Source organism: Drosophila hydei, unplaced genomic scaffold (genome assembly GCF_003285905.1).
Source record: "Drosophila hydei strain 15085-1641.00,03,60 unplaced genomic scaffold, DhydRS2 tig00000063-arrow-pilon, whole genome shotgun sequence".
Classification (NCBI taxonomy): domain Eukaryota; kingdom Metazoa; phylum Arthropoda; class Insecta; order Diptera; family Drosophilidae; genus Drosophila; species Drosophila hydei.
In genome coordinates, this window is record NW_022045657.1 from 1003769 (window position 1) to 1021697 (window position 17929).

At 39.5% G+C, this 17929-nt stretch overlaps 1 protein-coding gene across 1 annotated transcript; it reads right to left on the reverse strand.

Moving 5' to 3' along the window:
- Nucleotides 1-4771: 4771 nt before the first annotated feature.
- On the reverse strand, nucleotides 4772-5914 carry LOC111604567 (chymotrypsin-2). The gene is made up of 3 exons (XM_023322668.2): nucleotides 5808-5914; nucleotides 5132-5757; nucleotides 4772-5066 (listed from the first exon to the last, which is right to left on the reverse strand). The coding sequence occupies exons 1-3, from the start codon at nucleotides 5887-5889 to the stop codon at nucleotides 4857-4859; spliced, it is 918 nt and encodes a 305-aa protein (XP_023178436.1). The 5' UTR covers nucleotides 5890-5914; the 3' UTR covers nucleotides 4772-4856.
- Between the last annotated feature and the right edge of the window lie 12015 nt (nucleotides 5915-17929).

Sequence of the window (17929 nt, forward strand, 5' to 3'; positions counted from 1 at the left end):
AAAAACCATTAAATATTTTCGTCAAGCCAATTTTTTTCACATTTGTTTGGGGTTTTTGTTGTAGCGTGCATCTCACTCCATTTTTTATTTGCTTATTTTTGCAGGGCTGTCGCAGCAAGCCGTTTTTATACCCTGTAAAAGCGGATAAAACTTGGTTTTTTTGGGGCTATAAGGTGATAAAATTGAAGAGAGAATCTATGGAGAAATGAGTATGGGTTGTATGAAAAGAGTTGTACTTTCTATTAATAATTTTTCGAGCAATGAGTTGATGCATGAAAAGTATCTCCACATTAACTGTATCTGAACTAAATTCAATATATAATATGTAATATAACTACTAAAGGTATTAGATATCGGAAACATTGAGAAATGTGTCTGAGCGTGTCACACTTCAGCCTTGATTACAGGTCATCTGCTAGTCTACTCTATTAACACCAGCCCAAAGGTGCTTTTCCCAGTTTTATTTTTTTTTTTTTGCCTTTTCTCTCTAATCTTTGCGCCATTTATTTACAGTTGATTAACACACGACTGACATTTGTTTGACTTCATTTTTCTTTTGTGAGAAATTAAAATGCGAGTTGCGCCACAAAAATATGAACTGAGGATTGTGGCAAGTCCTTTTGCGGCCGCTGCTTTTTGACTTTGCCTTTTATTTTTTTTTGTGTGTTGCACAAAAATTATTCATTTGTAGAAAATTGCGGCGGCGTTTGGTTGTGCTTGGCCCTGGCCCTGCCGTGCTGTGCCCTGCCCTGGCCTGGCCTGGCCGCAGGCCAAACTGATTAATAAACCAAACGTCAAATGCGCACAATGCGCACGCATCATCAGGGCGAACAGGCCGAACCGGGAACAGTAAGATTCCGGGCCGTAGCTGGAGCAGCTGTCATCTGTGTGTCATATTCAAATGGCGTAGCAACGGGGAGAGCAGATCCCGATGCCATGGTCACATCCTGTCTCTGCTTCTTGGCTTGGCAAGTGCCAAGTAGGCCTCGTCGCTTTGTTGTCAACTTGACTCTTGAATAGATTTCGCATGTTTCTTTTGCAGAGGGCGTTGGGCATTGTCATCTGCTGCTTGGGTCACAGTTGGCTGCCATTTGGCAGCATCAAATTATTTGCATATTAAAAGTGCCACAAAATAATCTATTGAGAAATCGAGCAGAAAGTGTCCCCTGCTTGAAGCTTGAAAGCATTTGTTGAAATGTACTTATAATTTTTATGATTTACCCCAGTTTGGTTCCAATTCCATCTTAAAGACCACGAACTCTCAGTATGTGTATTCAAGTAATGAGGCTTTGATTTGCTTTGCTTTGCTTGATCCAATTTCAATATATTCCAAGATCTTATGAAATCCTAAAATTCAAGTATTTAGTTTTTCCCAGCTCAACAATCTGAAGTTTGCTTTATCGTAAAAAGTGACCCTGGGGCATAACAATACGACGTGATTTATAAACATTAAGATTTATATGATTGCGATTGTCAAACACACACACACACATACGCACAGGCACACTCCCGCACACACGCCCACATACTCAGGGCGCACATAAAAATGATAAACAAAAAATTGCTTCACTTGAATATTATTTTCCTTTTTTTTCTTCTGCCACATTTAATGGCGCCTCTAATGGTTTTATTTATGGAGTGTTTAGTGTATTGGCCCATTTGAAACAATATAAAACACGCGCATATCCTTAAGCCAGGCCGTTGTGCGAGGCTGTGCCTAGTGCTTACAAATGTCCTGCAGCCAAACCAATCCATATCGAATCACTCTGACATGGGCTAAACCATGTGATGCTTTGCCGTTGTTGGTCAGAAAAGAATCATCAATCAAATATATTTGGGGGAGCTGTGGAAATAAAGTTGAACAAGTCTTTAATATATTTTTATGATAAAAGTTTTAGGCCGGAAAAATATAATTCGAATAGTTCAGCTTATAGAAAGAAAAACTCAAAATAATTTAAAATATTAATTCTCTGTTTTAGCTCTTATTTTATTTCGATTTTTAAAGTAAATATTCTATTTCTGAACTTAAACCCACTTTCCCCCATGTTAAAGTAAAAATATTACTCAATTTTCAAATTCAATTTGTCACTCATAAATTTCACGCTGTATTAAAATAAATTTGTGACAATTGAAAAATTCAAGTGGTTGCTAAAAAAACTTTTGCAATGTGTCGAAAACGTTGCAGAATTTATGGCAAAATTTTGGAAAAGCTTGGGAGTGGGTCGCTGGGGCGGGTTATTTGGTTTGGTCTGTCAAAGTTAAGCGGCGGCCTCTGCACTGGCACACGACATGCATGTCAATGGGCATGACAACACCGGGACCCAGGGCGGACGCCGCCACGCCCCGAATAGAAAAAAGGTTGCAAAAGGCAGGCTGGCAAGGGCAGAGCAGGGCAGGCCCAGGAACGCTCACAATGTCGCGTTAAATTTGCACAACTTGGCAAAAATGTCGCTCGCCTGTGCAAATTGTAAACTTCTGTTTCGCTTATATGGAATATATAAATTTATATATATATATATATGTTTGAGCAGGGGCGGGGGAACCGTGTCCACATAAATAACAAAATTTAAGAACAAAATATCAATATCCACTTTGCGCTACGCCAACTGCATGCGAATGAGCCTCTCTCTGCCACAGTCTGGCAACGTCTTGTTGCGAAAAGAATTTTGAATTTCAAATGAAATTCTATTTCTTACTTTTGTTTTGCATAATTTCAATTCGCTGCAAGCGACATATTGCGCAGCTAGTTTTCAGCACTTCTTTTAGCTTGATTCGTATCCCGAAAATCTTATAAGAGAAATATATTAAAGGAGTATATATATATAATAATATGTGTTTTGGCTTAACAAAGATACAACTTCTCAGTTGAAAGCTTAAGGTACAATAAGATAGAAGTGAGAGGAATTCTCTGGCATCGTTTTTTATAGATCAAATATAATATTTACCTAGTCTGTATTTTATTTGGGCACTTGAAAACTCGTAATGAGCCATTTTATGGCACACAAAAAATATTTGAAATTATGAAATATCCAAATGGCCAAGGACCACTTCTTTATGAGCTCAACATAAAAGATATGCAGCAAACTTCCCCGTTTTGTGGCTTACTTCTCGCTCTTTCTCTCCTTCTTTGTCTCTCCATCTCTTTTTCTGAGCTGGTCATAAGCCAAATTTAATTTGTTCGCATATGACATTGGATATTCAAATAGCTTCGTTTCTGTCATACTTCAGTGGCTTTGATGTATCCGGAGCAAAGCAGAGTTGGGGCTCTCGTTGCGCAAGGAAAAGGTTTCGCTAGATTAATTTAGGGTCATGCATATAACATCATTTTTTATGCGAGTGGCTTTTCTTGCTGGCTGGGCTGGGTGGTTGTGCAACCGCAATCAACTGCCACAGAAGCTTTTTATGTCAAAGCCCAAAGCTGCGCATATGTGAGTCTTATTATTTATTGGCAAAAGTCTCTTAAAGCTATTTGGGCTCGAAGTCGTTTGCTTTGACTGCTTAATCCTTTAGCAGCAGCAAAATGTTTTTAATTTATGGCCAAATGTGGCCGCATGTGTTTTGGAAACTTTCCTTAATTATGAGCTCCTAAAACTAACTAAAACTTGATGAATTGAAAGTATGAAAAATATATTATTTGTTACATAAAACTAAGATTGCTTGCATCTGACTTCTCGGGCTTTTCGTTTAAAACCAGAATCAGTTTTCGTCTGGGTTTCTCGAAAAGTCGAGTTTCTCTGAATAGCCCAACTCCGTGTTTCAATGGGGCTCTGGGTATTATATGTTCCGGCTCATTTCTCATAAGTCTGCTGATGCTGAAAATGCGCAACAGCAAGTGCACGGACTTCTGCCGCCTCTCGGGTATGTCGCATCTTTCTTTTACGTCTGCCTCGTTCCCTTTCAATTTATTGACATTGTAATATGTCTTGTGCTGTGCGCCTAATTTGACCACTGGACAGCTTTCCAAAGGCTCGTCGAGGGAGTCCAGCAGTCTGTAGGCTCCAACTGAGCCGCAGCTCCAGGCAAAGATAATCGTCAAGAAGAGCCAGAGAAAACGCGTCCACATTTCACAATTGCTTCAATTGAACTGTGATGGCAGTCGACTAGCTTTTATATATATATATATATATATATGTATTTATATACTTATATGAATGTCATCTACCTTGAACTCTGTTCAGAAAACAAAGTCAACACAGCTTACGCATGCAGCTGTGCCAGTAAAAAGTCAATATTTCGAGAATTTATAAAAATAAATGGGAAAGTTTACTTTTTCATCAAATATATAGAACTTAGCTGGGAAAACCTATAAGTTTCTGTTAATTTAACTGATGATTGTTCAAATATTTCTAATATATCTGCTGAGTCGATTTTAAATTGTTCTTTTCCTTTACATTACACAAAGTCTGCAGATATGCCCTGCTTAACTTCTTACAGAGTATGCAATATAAAAAGCAGTTAAAAGAAATGGAATACCCGCACACGTAACTGTCATTTGTACTGCCTGCGCCTGGTTGGGGCATGGCTTCGTCCTCAGTGATCTGGGGTTCCTCTCTGGGGGCCTTTTCCGGAAATCAGCGTAAGTGACAATAGCGCGTGAATCTGTTACCTTATAAAACTGACATGAATTCTAAAAGCGTTGCCGCTCGGCACATTAACACATTTTTATCCGTGGATATCCCGTGGCACTTGCTAAAGTGGGCGGCATAATTTTTTAAGTGACTTCTTTTATTTGCATTTGAGAACGTTTGTCGAACGAAAGAAGAGAAAAAGCAAACGTCAACTGGGAATAATACTGCATATATTAAGAAAAATATACAGCGAATAAGTTGTACAAACTGTGCGGCATATTCGTATATCTACTTAGAGCGTTTCTTCAAGGCCTTTAAAGGTGTCGTCTTGTGACTGACTTTTTGCAAATCACTCATTTTCTGCTTGATCCAGTTGACATATTCGCTGATACGTGTAAAGGCGTATGGTTTTCCCTTCTCGCAGGGCTTGCGTCCATATGAGAGCATGCCATAGAACAATTGTGTTCCCTCTTCAATTAGAGGTCCGCCCGAGTCGCCCTAAAAGGAATTATATTTAGTATAGAGATTCACTACATATGCGTATCTAATATCCAAGCACGCACATCGCACGCTCCGCGAGGTCCACCTGTGTTGATCGCACAAATTTCAGAGCCAGTCAAGTATTTAAATTTATGCTCTAAAAAACACTGTATATCTGTTATGGTGCGAAACGGCACAGTTTCCAGATTCTTAGGTACGCTGGGTTGTGTGTGGCCCCAGCCGAGTAGCAAAACATTCACATCGCCTCCTTTTCTCGTGTCGTCCTTAAAATCTAAACTGGCAAATCGAGTGTTGTCGAGAGGCATTGGAGTTTCCAATTTGATTAAGGCAATATCGTAGCCATAGCGAACGTCGAAGTCAATATACTTTGTTATACTGCTGACACGAACTCGTTTAGCTTGCTCATCGAACAACTTATTGGAACCAGCAGCCACAAAATAATCTTTGGCTTTGAGTTCAGTGTATTTCTTGAAGCAATGAGCCACTGTTAATACGAATTGGGCATGTAATATCGTGGCGCCACAGAGATGCTGATACTTTCCCTTCGAATTGATCTGTATTGATGCTACAAATGGATATGGCAAACGTGTTCTCGATCTCGTAATGGATGTTATTGTTGAATTAAGGGGACTGAAGGTGCTCACTTTCGTGTTATTTAAAGGTATCTCACTTGATGTTTTCAAATCACCTAAGCAAAATCTGATTATACGATGGTCGACTTTAGGTTGCTTTACATACCTTTGCTGAAAGGCACTTTCGGTTCAGTTCTCATAAATTGAGGTCGGATGAAAAGTAATATAAATAAACTAAGGCTCTTCATGGCTTCCAGCTAAGTTGTGTGGCTCTTATGATGTACTTTAAAGGTGTTTAATGTAGATCAAATCAGCCAAATAATACCATTTAATTTCATTAGATATACATCAGACTATGGTAGATATGAATTATATATGGGTAATTGGCTGCAGAAACGTTTTGTCGATCCGTGTAGCAATTATGGCTTGACTTATGACTTGACTTATGGCTTGACATATATACATATAGCTATCAACGATCTTCAGGTTTTTCCTTTTTTGACAGTTTATGTCTTGATAAGCGACAGACTTCGTTTTCTCTCAATTTGGATTACAAATATCTAATGTCGCATAATTATAGAGAATCAGGTCACATCTTTCGTCATTACAGATTCAGTTTTCCTTGAACCAGTTTTCTTATCCATCTATCAGTTCTCTTTAAGCACTTCCTTTTTCAATTCAAATCAATTGCAGTTTCAGCTTGATCTCTATAGTATCTTTTGAAGATCATCTTCATCACAGAATTTTATTGATCTCTTCGGCTTCAATGAGAACGAGACTTGGTTCGATTCAGTGCCAATAATACTGAAACATTCTACTCAATAAAATTGATTATTTTGTAGAGCAGCGTGTGCTTAGCTTTTAAGGAACTAAATGTGCACGCAGTTGCCATCATCGACAGCATAAAACTAACTTCAACTAGTTTATGTGCGTTTCCATTATCCACTTACGTGGAATTGTTTCGTGTACATTGAACATGATTTACGATGACACATAAACAACAGCTTAACTTCCGCCTGAGTTCCATGCTGGGTGACAAAAACCAAAAAATGAAGAAAAATTGCAGCGTACCCTGAGATATTGACTAAAAGCCCAGACCCCAACCCCAGCCAAGCAGAGCCGCCAGCTTCACTTACCTTTTCCGCTTAAACACCCTCCAACTAGGACATAATGGCCAAATGCATTTGGAACAGGTTTTTCCGCAGGTTTTCCCTTGGTTTTTGCCTTTTGATTTTTTGGTTTCTTTTTTTTTTTATTAGCCCAGAAGTTGTTCCTTAACAGTTCTCCTTTTTTATGCCCTTATGTTCAGCCGTGCGTCCAGTTGCCGGGCCATTGTGGTCATCATTTTTCTTGCCCGGCCCCCAAATGTGAAGCGTGTGTGTGTGTGGGTGTGTGTGATATGTAAGGGCTTTGGTCAGGTTTGAAGCTGTGCCTCCGCTTTGTCCTTAGTCAATGGCTTCCAAAGGGAAATTTATTGTTTTGCCGGCGGTTTGAGTCAAAGTTGAAGCGCTTCAGGTGCACTTGGCAAAGGCGAGGGTGCAGGGCGCAGGGTGCAGGGTGCAAGGGCGAGGGGTGTCACTTTTGACATTTAAGATGCCACACACAATGGCCACTCGGTGGCATTCTCTAATTTATACGCATCGCCTGCATGTGACACCCGACATTTGTGCTGGGCAAAAGTTTTTTGTGCTCAATCTATTTGCAATTCCGATGATTTCTATGGCCAGCTGGGGGGATGTACTTGACAAAAAACTGTTGCATTGACAAATCTAATAAGCAAATGACAGACAGCTGTAAGAAATTTATCGGCCAGGCATATGTTTGCAATAGAATCTATAGCTTTTAGTTAATCAAATTCCGAAGTAGTCTGTTTTAAGAGACAGACCAACGGCGTCTTAGCCTATGAGCTTGCCAAATAGTTCAGTATAGAGCATATAATAGGAAGAATATAATAAGATTTGCTCTAGTATTACCTATATAAGTACTTATATAAGTATTCAGTTATTCATACAGGTATATGCTTTGCTACTGCTTTCAGTCTCTAGGGTCTTTATCCTTTCGATTCTTTGTGCCTGTCTGTTAATTGTTGTCAGCACATTGTTCAATTGTTTTATGGTTCATATACATTACACCAACACTCACTTTGCCTAATTGGGTCGCCCATTATGCGAGCTGGAGACCCAGTCCCAGGTCTCAGTTCTCACATCTCATCTCTCCATCTCATACCCAGCGCCTGCAGCGTCAGCAGCGTGCAATGTTCCAGTTTTCTGTGTGTGTAAAGACAACCATTTGACAGCTTCTATTGCTGCAGCACCTCCTTCTCCAGTTTTGCCTGTCTTTCCTTGGCTTTCTGCCGACGCCCACTGTCGCTGCGCTTAACTGCTTGAGGTTTTTTGGTTAAATGCGCTGCCTTCATAAGCCATTAAGGCTAAGTGATTTGTTTTTGTCTGCCGAGAACAGCTACCCCGTCGCTTCCCCTCTCCTAAACTCATCTCGCCTACATCGCTTAAGTCTAACACCTTGTAAATTGCTAGCTCAGAAAATGGCTTTCCTTTTTTCTTTTACTCCTAAATATTTCTCTAGACACCCGAAGGCGCACAATTGGAACGAACTAATTGTGCGGAAGCGCAGGCCATTTGCTCGTCTTGGTGTGCTCCACTTATGAGAGTTGTCTCTCTCTCTCTCTTTCTGCCTCTCTATATATTCGGTATATATATGCCCCTACTTCATATGCTTTTTCTATTCCAACTAGTGTCAACTACTCGATGAAAACTCCTAAGTTCAAAGTTGGGCCACAAAAAGTTTACATAATGCAGCACAAACTTGGCCAAGAGATATGCAAGTTTTCACTTCAGAAAGTTTTAGTTTTGCTGCTAAAGTGTCAGGATCTGCAGTCCTGCAAGACATGCTGATTATATCTGGTCATTGTTTGGGCCTTGTGACATGCGTGACATTTGCCTGATGCCAGACTAGAGTGTCAGCGTGTCAAGGAAGTGTGTGCATCTCATATTCCTGCTTGGAATGGGATTGTTGATAACAAAGGGTTGCACGGACGTGTCTTAGAGCATGGCGCACTGATACCCTAGCAGCGGGTATCTTAATTTGAGAGTTATATAAAGCACATAAAATAACACAAGTTCATATATACTTAATCAGAAAGAAGTGAGCTTTTTGTCTAGCGGACTATGTGAGCTCTGTCAGTTTTGAAGATTTCATGCTGAAACTTGATAGTTGATTATTTTGTATATATCTTGAATATGTACCAATGCTGAGTATATATCTACTATGCAAGAGCATTTAGTATTTAGCACGTCAACACTTGCTTTTCCCTTACGTTCGACCTTTAGTTTGGCCAAGGGTTGTGGCCGTAATTTAATTGCGCATTGCTGGGGCAAGCCTTACTGGCATCTGAATCTGAATCTGAATCTGTGCTCGTAACTTTCACTAATCATATGCAAAAAGAGTAAGAATTAATCAATGATTTACAAGAACAATACGTGTGCATATGTCGGCAGCCGGCGGCAACAAAAACCCAAGTTCCCTTGCCAACTGGGCTGCAACGTGGCCAACACCCGCTTGTTAGAACTTGGTCCACCCATTGCCCAAGGGCAGCAGCAGCAGCAGCAGTTGGTTCGCGTAGAGGGCGCCCGGCTGTGTCCGTGACTCTGACTGTGGCTGTGCAATGAGCATGAACACAAATAAGGCGTCGGCGCTGATCCTTGTCAACCACCAACAATAATTTCAATGTGCACACAAGGGGCAGACGGACCGGCCACAGACCCAACCATAACCACAACCACAGGCCCAACCACTGGCTGCAGCCGCTAATAATTCAATTAGTTGCCTCAAAAAGATGCCAAACTGTGATGCTGACTACTCTAGCTGGTTGCTGGCAGTGCGGGGCGACTTGGGTTGCTGCTTGTTGAGCCTGGGTTTCCTCTTCAGCGGTTGCAGTTGCACAGAAGTTTATGCGGTGCAGCGCGGCTTCGATTATCCAAATGCCGGCGGCTAAATATCGCACCACCGCATAAATTTGCAGAGCGCATGAGAAGTGAAAATTGCTCAAAACTGGTTGCCAATAAATTTTGACTCAGCTCTAAGTCAAAAGGGAACAAAAGAATGTTTTCAAGTCTAACAAATCCTAAATGAATATCTTAAATTTAGTTTGTTATTCTCCAGGGTGATATATCATAATGATCCAAATGATCTATATAAAAGTCTTATTCTATTCCAGTCACACACTCTCATCTTATAGTTTCTATACCTCAAATCTCGTAGTTAAAAAAAATAATTTTTAATTATCTCTACATTCAGTTGTACAAACGCTAACTCACAGTTGAGCACAACAAATCTGTAGTTAGAGCCAAGTAATTGTGATATAAATAAAAAGCAACAGATCAAGATACACCAAGGGAAGCGATGTACAACATCATGGCAACAGACAGGCACTCTGTGGGAGGGGGCGGGCTGGCACATGTAAATTTTAAATTGTAAATAATCGTAAATAACGCAAATATCGCCTTAAGCACGGCCAAAGCGACAAAAGGCGACGGCAGTCGCGATACCCAGCTATCAGCTCACAGTGCTCAGTTCTCAGTTCTCAGCTCTCAGTTATTCTCAGCTATTTGCCCACTCACACTTGCCGTAATCTGGTAATACAGGGGTGTACAGGGGCTTAGGCAGTTGCAAGTCAGTAGCCAGACTTAAGTTGGCCGCGGGCTGAAGGCTAAGCCGCTAAGACAACTCCCCTTGCCACGCCCCGCTCGACGCGAACAGATTTATAGAGCATGTTGTGGCTTCCAGTCAACGTGTGTGCGTATGCAAAGTGAATTTATTGACTTAAAATGCAAATTTCATATGACTACAAGAAAAGTGGAAAAAAAGAACAAGACCAAGAGATGAAAATGCAAACCCTAAAGAGATTTTCACAAATTTCCGCATAACACGCTGCGTACTGTGCAGCTTGATAGATTGCCAGCCGAATCGGTGGTGCAGGTGGTGTGCGGCTGCTCTTGACTGTATTTACTTAAGCTGTCTGTACAAGTGGCTCACAATTTGTTGAAGATTAAATGCCATCTTATGCGTTGACAATTTGTTATGTTTGTGGCATTGGGCATAGCCAAGGCTCGAGCTTGTTTGCAAAGGGGAACTGCCAAAGGGGGCGTATAAAAGCATTTAAATACTTTGTACTGGGCTGAGCTTGGGCTGATGTGCCTCTGAGAAATGGTTGTAATTGAAGAAAAAAAGTATGTTGCAACATGTAGAGGGTCTTGGCAGAGTAGATGACTGCTTTTACAATTAAAATCTGTTAAAAAATATTAGTGATTTTTTATTTAAAGTAAATAATAGCAAATGAGTACGGTTGGAGGCAGCGAATGCTAATGTACTCTACTGTGCGTAGCTGAGATTCTCTTATATGTTAGTTTTCTTTAGTTTTGTCAATAAATTCTGTTACTTACCGATGATTATTTTACTTCTTTCTAATTAAATTATAGGTAAAACTAATTTGATATACTCGTTAGGGTTTTTATCTTCGATAGTTCAATGTTTGTAAATGATAATAGTACTATATATATTACTAAATTAAACCTGCATGACTGTTCGGTACATTTAGCATTTGAAATCTCTAACTTAAAGCATATCCAAACGTATTCCATTGCCTCTACAGCTTCCACGTATGTGTGGGTCTTACCTGCAAGGTAAACCTCGTCCGACCACAGCCAATCCAAAACACATGTGTATGAATGAAAAAAGGGCATGCCTGTGCATGGCTAACGGAATAGGATAAACAATTTTTGGCAGCTAACGAAATAATTCAAACGGCGCTTATCGCTCGCTTATCCCACAGAAAACTGCGAAACTTTGCGCACTTTCCGCTTAGGTGTAAAGTGAAGACAAACAGAAATAAACTGGAAAAGCCAAAACCGAAATCCCGCAACCTCGGGAATCTTGTAACTAACCTTTATTTGTTTTGTGGCAAGTGCGTCAAGGATATCCGTGGCTGATAAGCGACCCACGCAGGGCCATTAAACCGCATCCTTTTGTTTTTGCAGAGAACGCGGCGGGCAAACAAAGCACTGCCACGCCTCCAGCCTCCATAATACATTGTGTTGAACAAATGTTATGAAAAGGCGGCCAAGAAATTAAGCGTGTCGACGCTTGTTGACTGCAAATGCCAAAAAGTTGCGTAATAAAGTGCGACGACGGCGAAGCCGCAAATTATAATTTTAACCTTTTACGCGCCTCGAAACTGTTGCCCGACCGCCAGAGGGCGCCACCAAGCCGTGAGGTTAGGCAGAGGCGGGCGACATGTGTGCCGGCAGCGATAAGCGTTGAGCCTTGTGGCCTTGTCTAATAGAATTAAAAGCCAACGAGGAAGTGCGCCAAGCGCATCGCCGCAGCTCAAAGGTCGTGCCGGATTTTAATGCTTGCCCGTACGACCCCAGCCCACTGTTCAACCGGCCTCAACCTAACCCCAAACCCACCCGGACGAGTGCCATATGAGTGAAAATAATAATAACAGTAATTTGAATGCTCAACTAGGCAAGTGTGGAGTGGCAGAAAGATGCCCGCAAAATTCATATGCAAATGATTTGGAAGCATTGCCCATGGAGGGCTAACACCAAACCTCTAGCTTGGCTTGGGTAACCCTTTCGTGCCATAAATTGAAAATAAACCATTTGCTTGTCGTTTGCTCGACTATGGCAAATAATAATTCAGGATTAGTCGCAACTTGTTTTGCCCCGCACCAACTCTAAGGTTAATTACAACATTCGGTCAGGTCGTCCCTGCTACCACAAATGGTCGACGTTCAACTGAAGATAACGTAATCGGTTTTTTTTTACCTCTGGGTGCTTTTTTGGGCTGGCAGGAAATATTTTAATATGTTTATAACACTTATTTAAGTTTTTCATTAACTTTTTTTGCTCTTAGTTATTCTAAAAGTTATTAAAAAGTTTCAAGAATATTTAATAAATTTTATAATATTCAATTTCATTTTAATACATTTTAAAAAGTAATTTAAAAAATATATTTTCTAAAATTTTTAGTTAGTAAATAAATATTTATTATTATTAATTACATACAATTTAATGTTCTAACATTAAGATTGAGGTTAGCATGATGCAGCAAAATCAAGAAAACGTTTTTGGGTTTTGTTTCTATATTAACTTTATTTATTAACAGAAGCAAAATACTTTTGAAATAAATATTCTTAATATACTATGATTATTAATGTTTTATTGTATTGTTATATAAGCATGATATATAATGCTTATATAACAATACAATAAATGTATTGTTATATAAGCATGAGCTCCAACCACTTTCGATATCTTCTTTTATTGATTGAGCAATTCGTTAATTGAGCAAGTTAGGATCTCATTTGACGTAAACAGAACAGCGTGAACAAGGTTTTGTAGCGCCCACGCAGAATTGTAGTTTCATTAGCACCTCTTTTGGGGCCACAGCGAACAGTTGAGTCAAATTAAATGTAAATTTTTTCTTTTCGTGCGGTGTGCGCCAGTCGAAAACATTAATTGTAAGGCAATCAGTCGCACAGAGAACCCACGCAGGCTGCAGCAAAACCAACAACTGCAATTTTCTTCGTGGCTTCAATCAGCCAACAATCAACAAACAGCGTGCCACAACGCTGGGGGAGCTAGGAGATACCCTGCTCCCTGCTCGACTCTGTTGCCGTTGTTGGTGTAAATTGCCACAAGCACCGCAAATTGTGGCAAGCAAAGCAAGCAGCTAACCGAAAGCTGGCGACAATTTGGCCAAAAACATACACACAATGCAAATAAAAGTGTTAGAACTACGCCTTTTATCCAAGCAAAACTAACTTGGCTAACATGACACGAGCAACAGCAAAGAATGCCTAAGACTTTTTGCGGTTTGTGGCGTTCTGCAACAGTTAGAGAAACTTTCTCTCCCAGCCAAGTTGTAGTACTTCTGAGTATATTAAGTTCAAGATACAAAAACTGTTCGGATATTTGTAATGGAAGGCACAAAGAATAGTAATAACAATAATACATTTATTTGTTTGAACAGCTTAAAGATTAGGCAGCAATAATTGCGGAAGTTACCCGGCGTTGCACGCATCAAAAAATTTATATTCATGTCAATTTTGATATTTTAATTTGATCGACTTTTATATACAAAATTATTTTTATTTTATTTAAATATGTTAGACTACAAAAATGTTTTAAAATATTTCAAAATATATTCTATACATATTGATATTACTTATATTTTATAACAGAAAATAATTATGTTCTTAAAACTGTTTAAATGAGCTTCTATTGATAGTAAATATTTTAAAGTAATTTTAATCATTTGTATTCCAAACACAACTCTTTACCGAATCCAATTTAGTTGCCAGCTGTATTCAATTACAACAGAATTTCCACTAATTAAAACATAGAAAAGTAATATCAATGTCTCATAAACAGACGAGACAAAGAGCAAAAATTATTCACGCTACATAATTAAAGAAACAAACTGCGACAAAGACAAAAGGCAAAAGGCAAAGGGTTGCGGTTTGTGGTTTGTGGCTTGTGGTTTGTGGCAACCACAGAGCCACCCACTGTTCTGCCGCAAGCGCAGTGTTTGTCATTTGTTGTTGTTTTATTTTTTTGGGCTGGATTTAATTACACTCAATTACCGGATACCACAAGGCGATCCATTTACACTTGAGCTCCACTGGGCATAGCCGATGACACTTTTGCCGGGCAACAGGTGAAGTGCCACACCCCTTTCGCCCTGCTCATTAATGCCGTTAGACATTTTAACGAATTTTATGCAAATTGCAAACGGGAAACACTTTGAAATCGCAACGCCCCCAACTCTGTGACTGAGCATGGCTTGTGGCGCAACTCCTTCTGCGGCTGTGTAACAGGAGCCGAAGGTTTATTGAATGTGGCGGGAGGGGAATACCGAACTCTGAGGTGGCTAGCAGCTTGTGGCATCGTTTCGTGTTAGCTGAGTTATTATTGCAAATTAATTTTTGTTCATTAGATTTGAAAATGTCACAAAGTTTCTCGACACGCAGCTGAGACTAAGTGCTGCTCCGGTTGCGAAGGGGAAAAGTTGGAGGAAATAAATGAAAAGTATCCAAAGAAGGCGAAAGCAGACCCAGAAAGTGAGTAAACTTTAAAGATATTGCTATGCATAAATAAGAGAATAGAACTTTACTATAGAAAACTTTTAAATGTATCGAATTAATTATATAAGCTAAGGGTATAGTGCACTATAGTATATATAAAGTAAGATTGAAGTTCAATATTCCCTTTATTAATTAATAAACGGAATATATATATAATTATGAAATAGCCTTTAATATTTGAATACCTCGCTAAGCAGACACACACGCGTCACAGTTAAGCCTATTGACTAACACGCTCCCGCCCACACACACGTGCTCACACGCACACACACACTCATGTGAAATGAGCGGTAAATAATCCTTTTGAAATGGCTCAAAGCAAATTAATTAATGTGCCACACAGCCGGAATTTATGGCATAAATAGCGCAATGCGGTGGATGCACAGATGTTACAGGTGCACCAGGTTGTGTGGCAAGGTGGTTGGGTGTTTGGGTGGTTGGGTTGGTGGCATATACAAACGCGTATGCAGATATATTTGACAACCCTTCGTTGTATGCGAATCGATGCGATTGAAACTTTCACCACAAAACCCGTTTTGCATATTTTAGTTTTTGAATTATGGCTGAAAGTTGGCTTTTAATTGAAAGTACACAGTGCGAGGGGGACTGCGGCCATCGTTATGAACTCATTGATAGCGGAGCCATTATGAAAATGTTTATTATTATCATTTTGCACATTTGGTCCCGGCGACACAGAGATGACAAAGCATAATAAATTGCCAGACTCCCAGCCTGGCCATTTCTGAAGCCAATCCCGCTGCTGATACAGAACGAGCTCTGTGTTTTAATGCATTTTTAATTAGTAGCAATTAATATGGTAATTTGTTTAAGTGCTAACAGATACTACGAGCAGTAATGACGGCGTGCGAAATAGCTATTATTATTGGTATCGTAATGTTCAAATAGATGGCTCTGATTGCTAGCTAAGGGCAAGGAACTGCATACACTGAATCTAGAATCCAATATTGGAATATTGGTTGTAAGGATATTTATTTAGATTTTTTATGTAAAGCTTCAAAAATGTAAAGATTTATAACGCTTCAGCCAAGTTAACTGAACTGAATTATGTGAGATTGGCTAGGCTAGATTATACATTGTATTTGGAGACGAAAATTCTTCTTTTTGATATTGTGTAATCCCGTCTTGTTGTCATTCTGTATAAATGGCATCAAATGAACATTTATTTTAACATTTACTTTGGTGAAGGTGACATGGCCTTGTCCGATTTGATTCTAGTCAAATAATTTCTTAAGCAATATTCATCATTATAAATTAGATTTAAATAATAAGTACTAATAAAATATGACTTGATATGCTATCTAATTAATAATAAATACTAGCCCCATTGCTCAAAGGCCAACATTCTCATGAGTGTATGATGAAGCAAATAACTTAATTTATTGAAGCTGCTTGCGTATATCGAACCATGTGCAGCATCTCAAAAATGATTGAAAATGATTTATTCAGTTCATTCATCGCGTAATCTAAATCTGTTTTAGCCCTAAGTCAGACTACACTATTACACGTCTATTAAATACTTTAATTGATAACTTTACCAACATATATCGTCAGCCTAGCTACATCTTAATTAGTTAATAAATTTCTTGTAAACTGAAATGCAGTTCATGGTATTTCATATACATTCTGTCCTTAATGAATTTCTTTATTAGCGTTAATCTCAACTTAATCTTTACCAGTTATTTACACTCAATGCTCATGGTCGTAGTGTACGGGGCAGCGGCTCCAAGGGAATACACAGAAATGCGCACAAACAATTTCATCAAACTGAAAGGCAAAAGCCTGAGGCCCAAAGTCACGAATCCAGCTGCAGATTAATTGCATTAATTAATCGCTAAAAACAAAGTACATAAGCAAACACGAGAGCTCCCCCGCCCATGGACAGTTGTAATAAGACGCAAAATGCGAAAGCTTTGGCCGAGGGACTTTGATGAGGATGTTGAATGAGAGCATAAAACAAGTGGCATTTCCGTTTTTCATTAAGCCCAGACGAAAAGGCAAATCAAAATGCCCATGGGTTGTAGATATGTTTGTGTTTGTTTTTTTTTTATCCATATCGCTGGCCACAAAATGATTTGTTTGCCGGACAATCGCTTTGAGTCCAGTTTTCAGTGGTTAATTACAGATTGATGGTCGGGAAACGCAAACCCAAACCAAAAACCAAAGCTCAATTTCATAATTAACATGGCTTCCATTTTCGACATCAATCGCAATATAATAATCACAATAGTGGAATCGTCTCTCAGTTGCCAACCCCGACAACGGCTGTGGCCCATTCAGTCAGTTGTGCATCAAATCAAATTTGATTCGAACTGATTGATCATACCCAGCGGGTATGCTGATACCTATTCGGCTGCTGCCAAACTGTTGCCCTCCCGTCAGTACTTGTGTAATGTATCCTGTAATCGAGTGTAATCCTGTAAAGACCTGCTCACTGACGAGCTCACTCAGCTGGATGCCATTCATTCATTGTTGAAGCGTCCTCACCAAATGTCCAAACCTCATTCACAACGAGCTTAGCTTTTGTGCTGATGAATTAGCTTTCCTTTTCCTTGGCGTTTTTATTGGGTTAGGCGCAGTTTACAGATGGGCATTCGAGTCATTCCTCAACTGTTTGCATCTTGGATACATTTGAGGTTATAGAAAATAATGGCATAATAAAATTTGGCTTTTTAATATATTATAATAAGTTAAAGTATTTTGGTATTTTTCCTATTTTCTGGTAAAGTTTTCGTATCAGTTATTGACTTTTAATTGAATTTTCAATGGGTAATTATTGTGCCCTTATGTTGATTTATTTTATTATTTTTTTATTTAACCATTAGAGTATATTTGCACCATAACCAATCTTACCTGGTACAAAGTACACGAACCTCTGCTTATCCGATGACATCAACAGTCAGCGAGCCAAATATATATCTCTCGAAATCTCTCCCTCTGCTGTGCGCGGCGTTCAAGTCCCTCGAGTCAATGGGCAAACAGAGAGAGAAAAATCAAAATCAAATGCCATAGCAAAGTGGATTTTCCACCCTTTTTATTAGCAATTGCTCAACGCCCCTGCCCGTAGTCGCAGTCGCAGTCGTCGTCGCAGTCAACGTCAATGT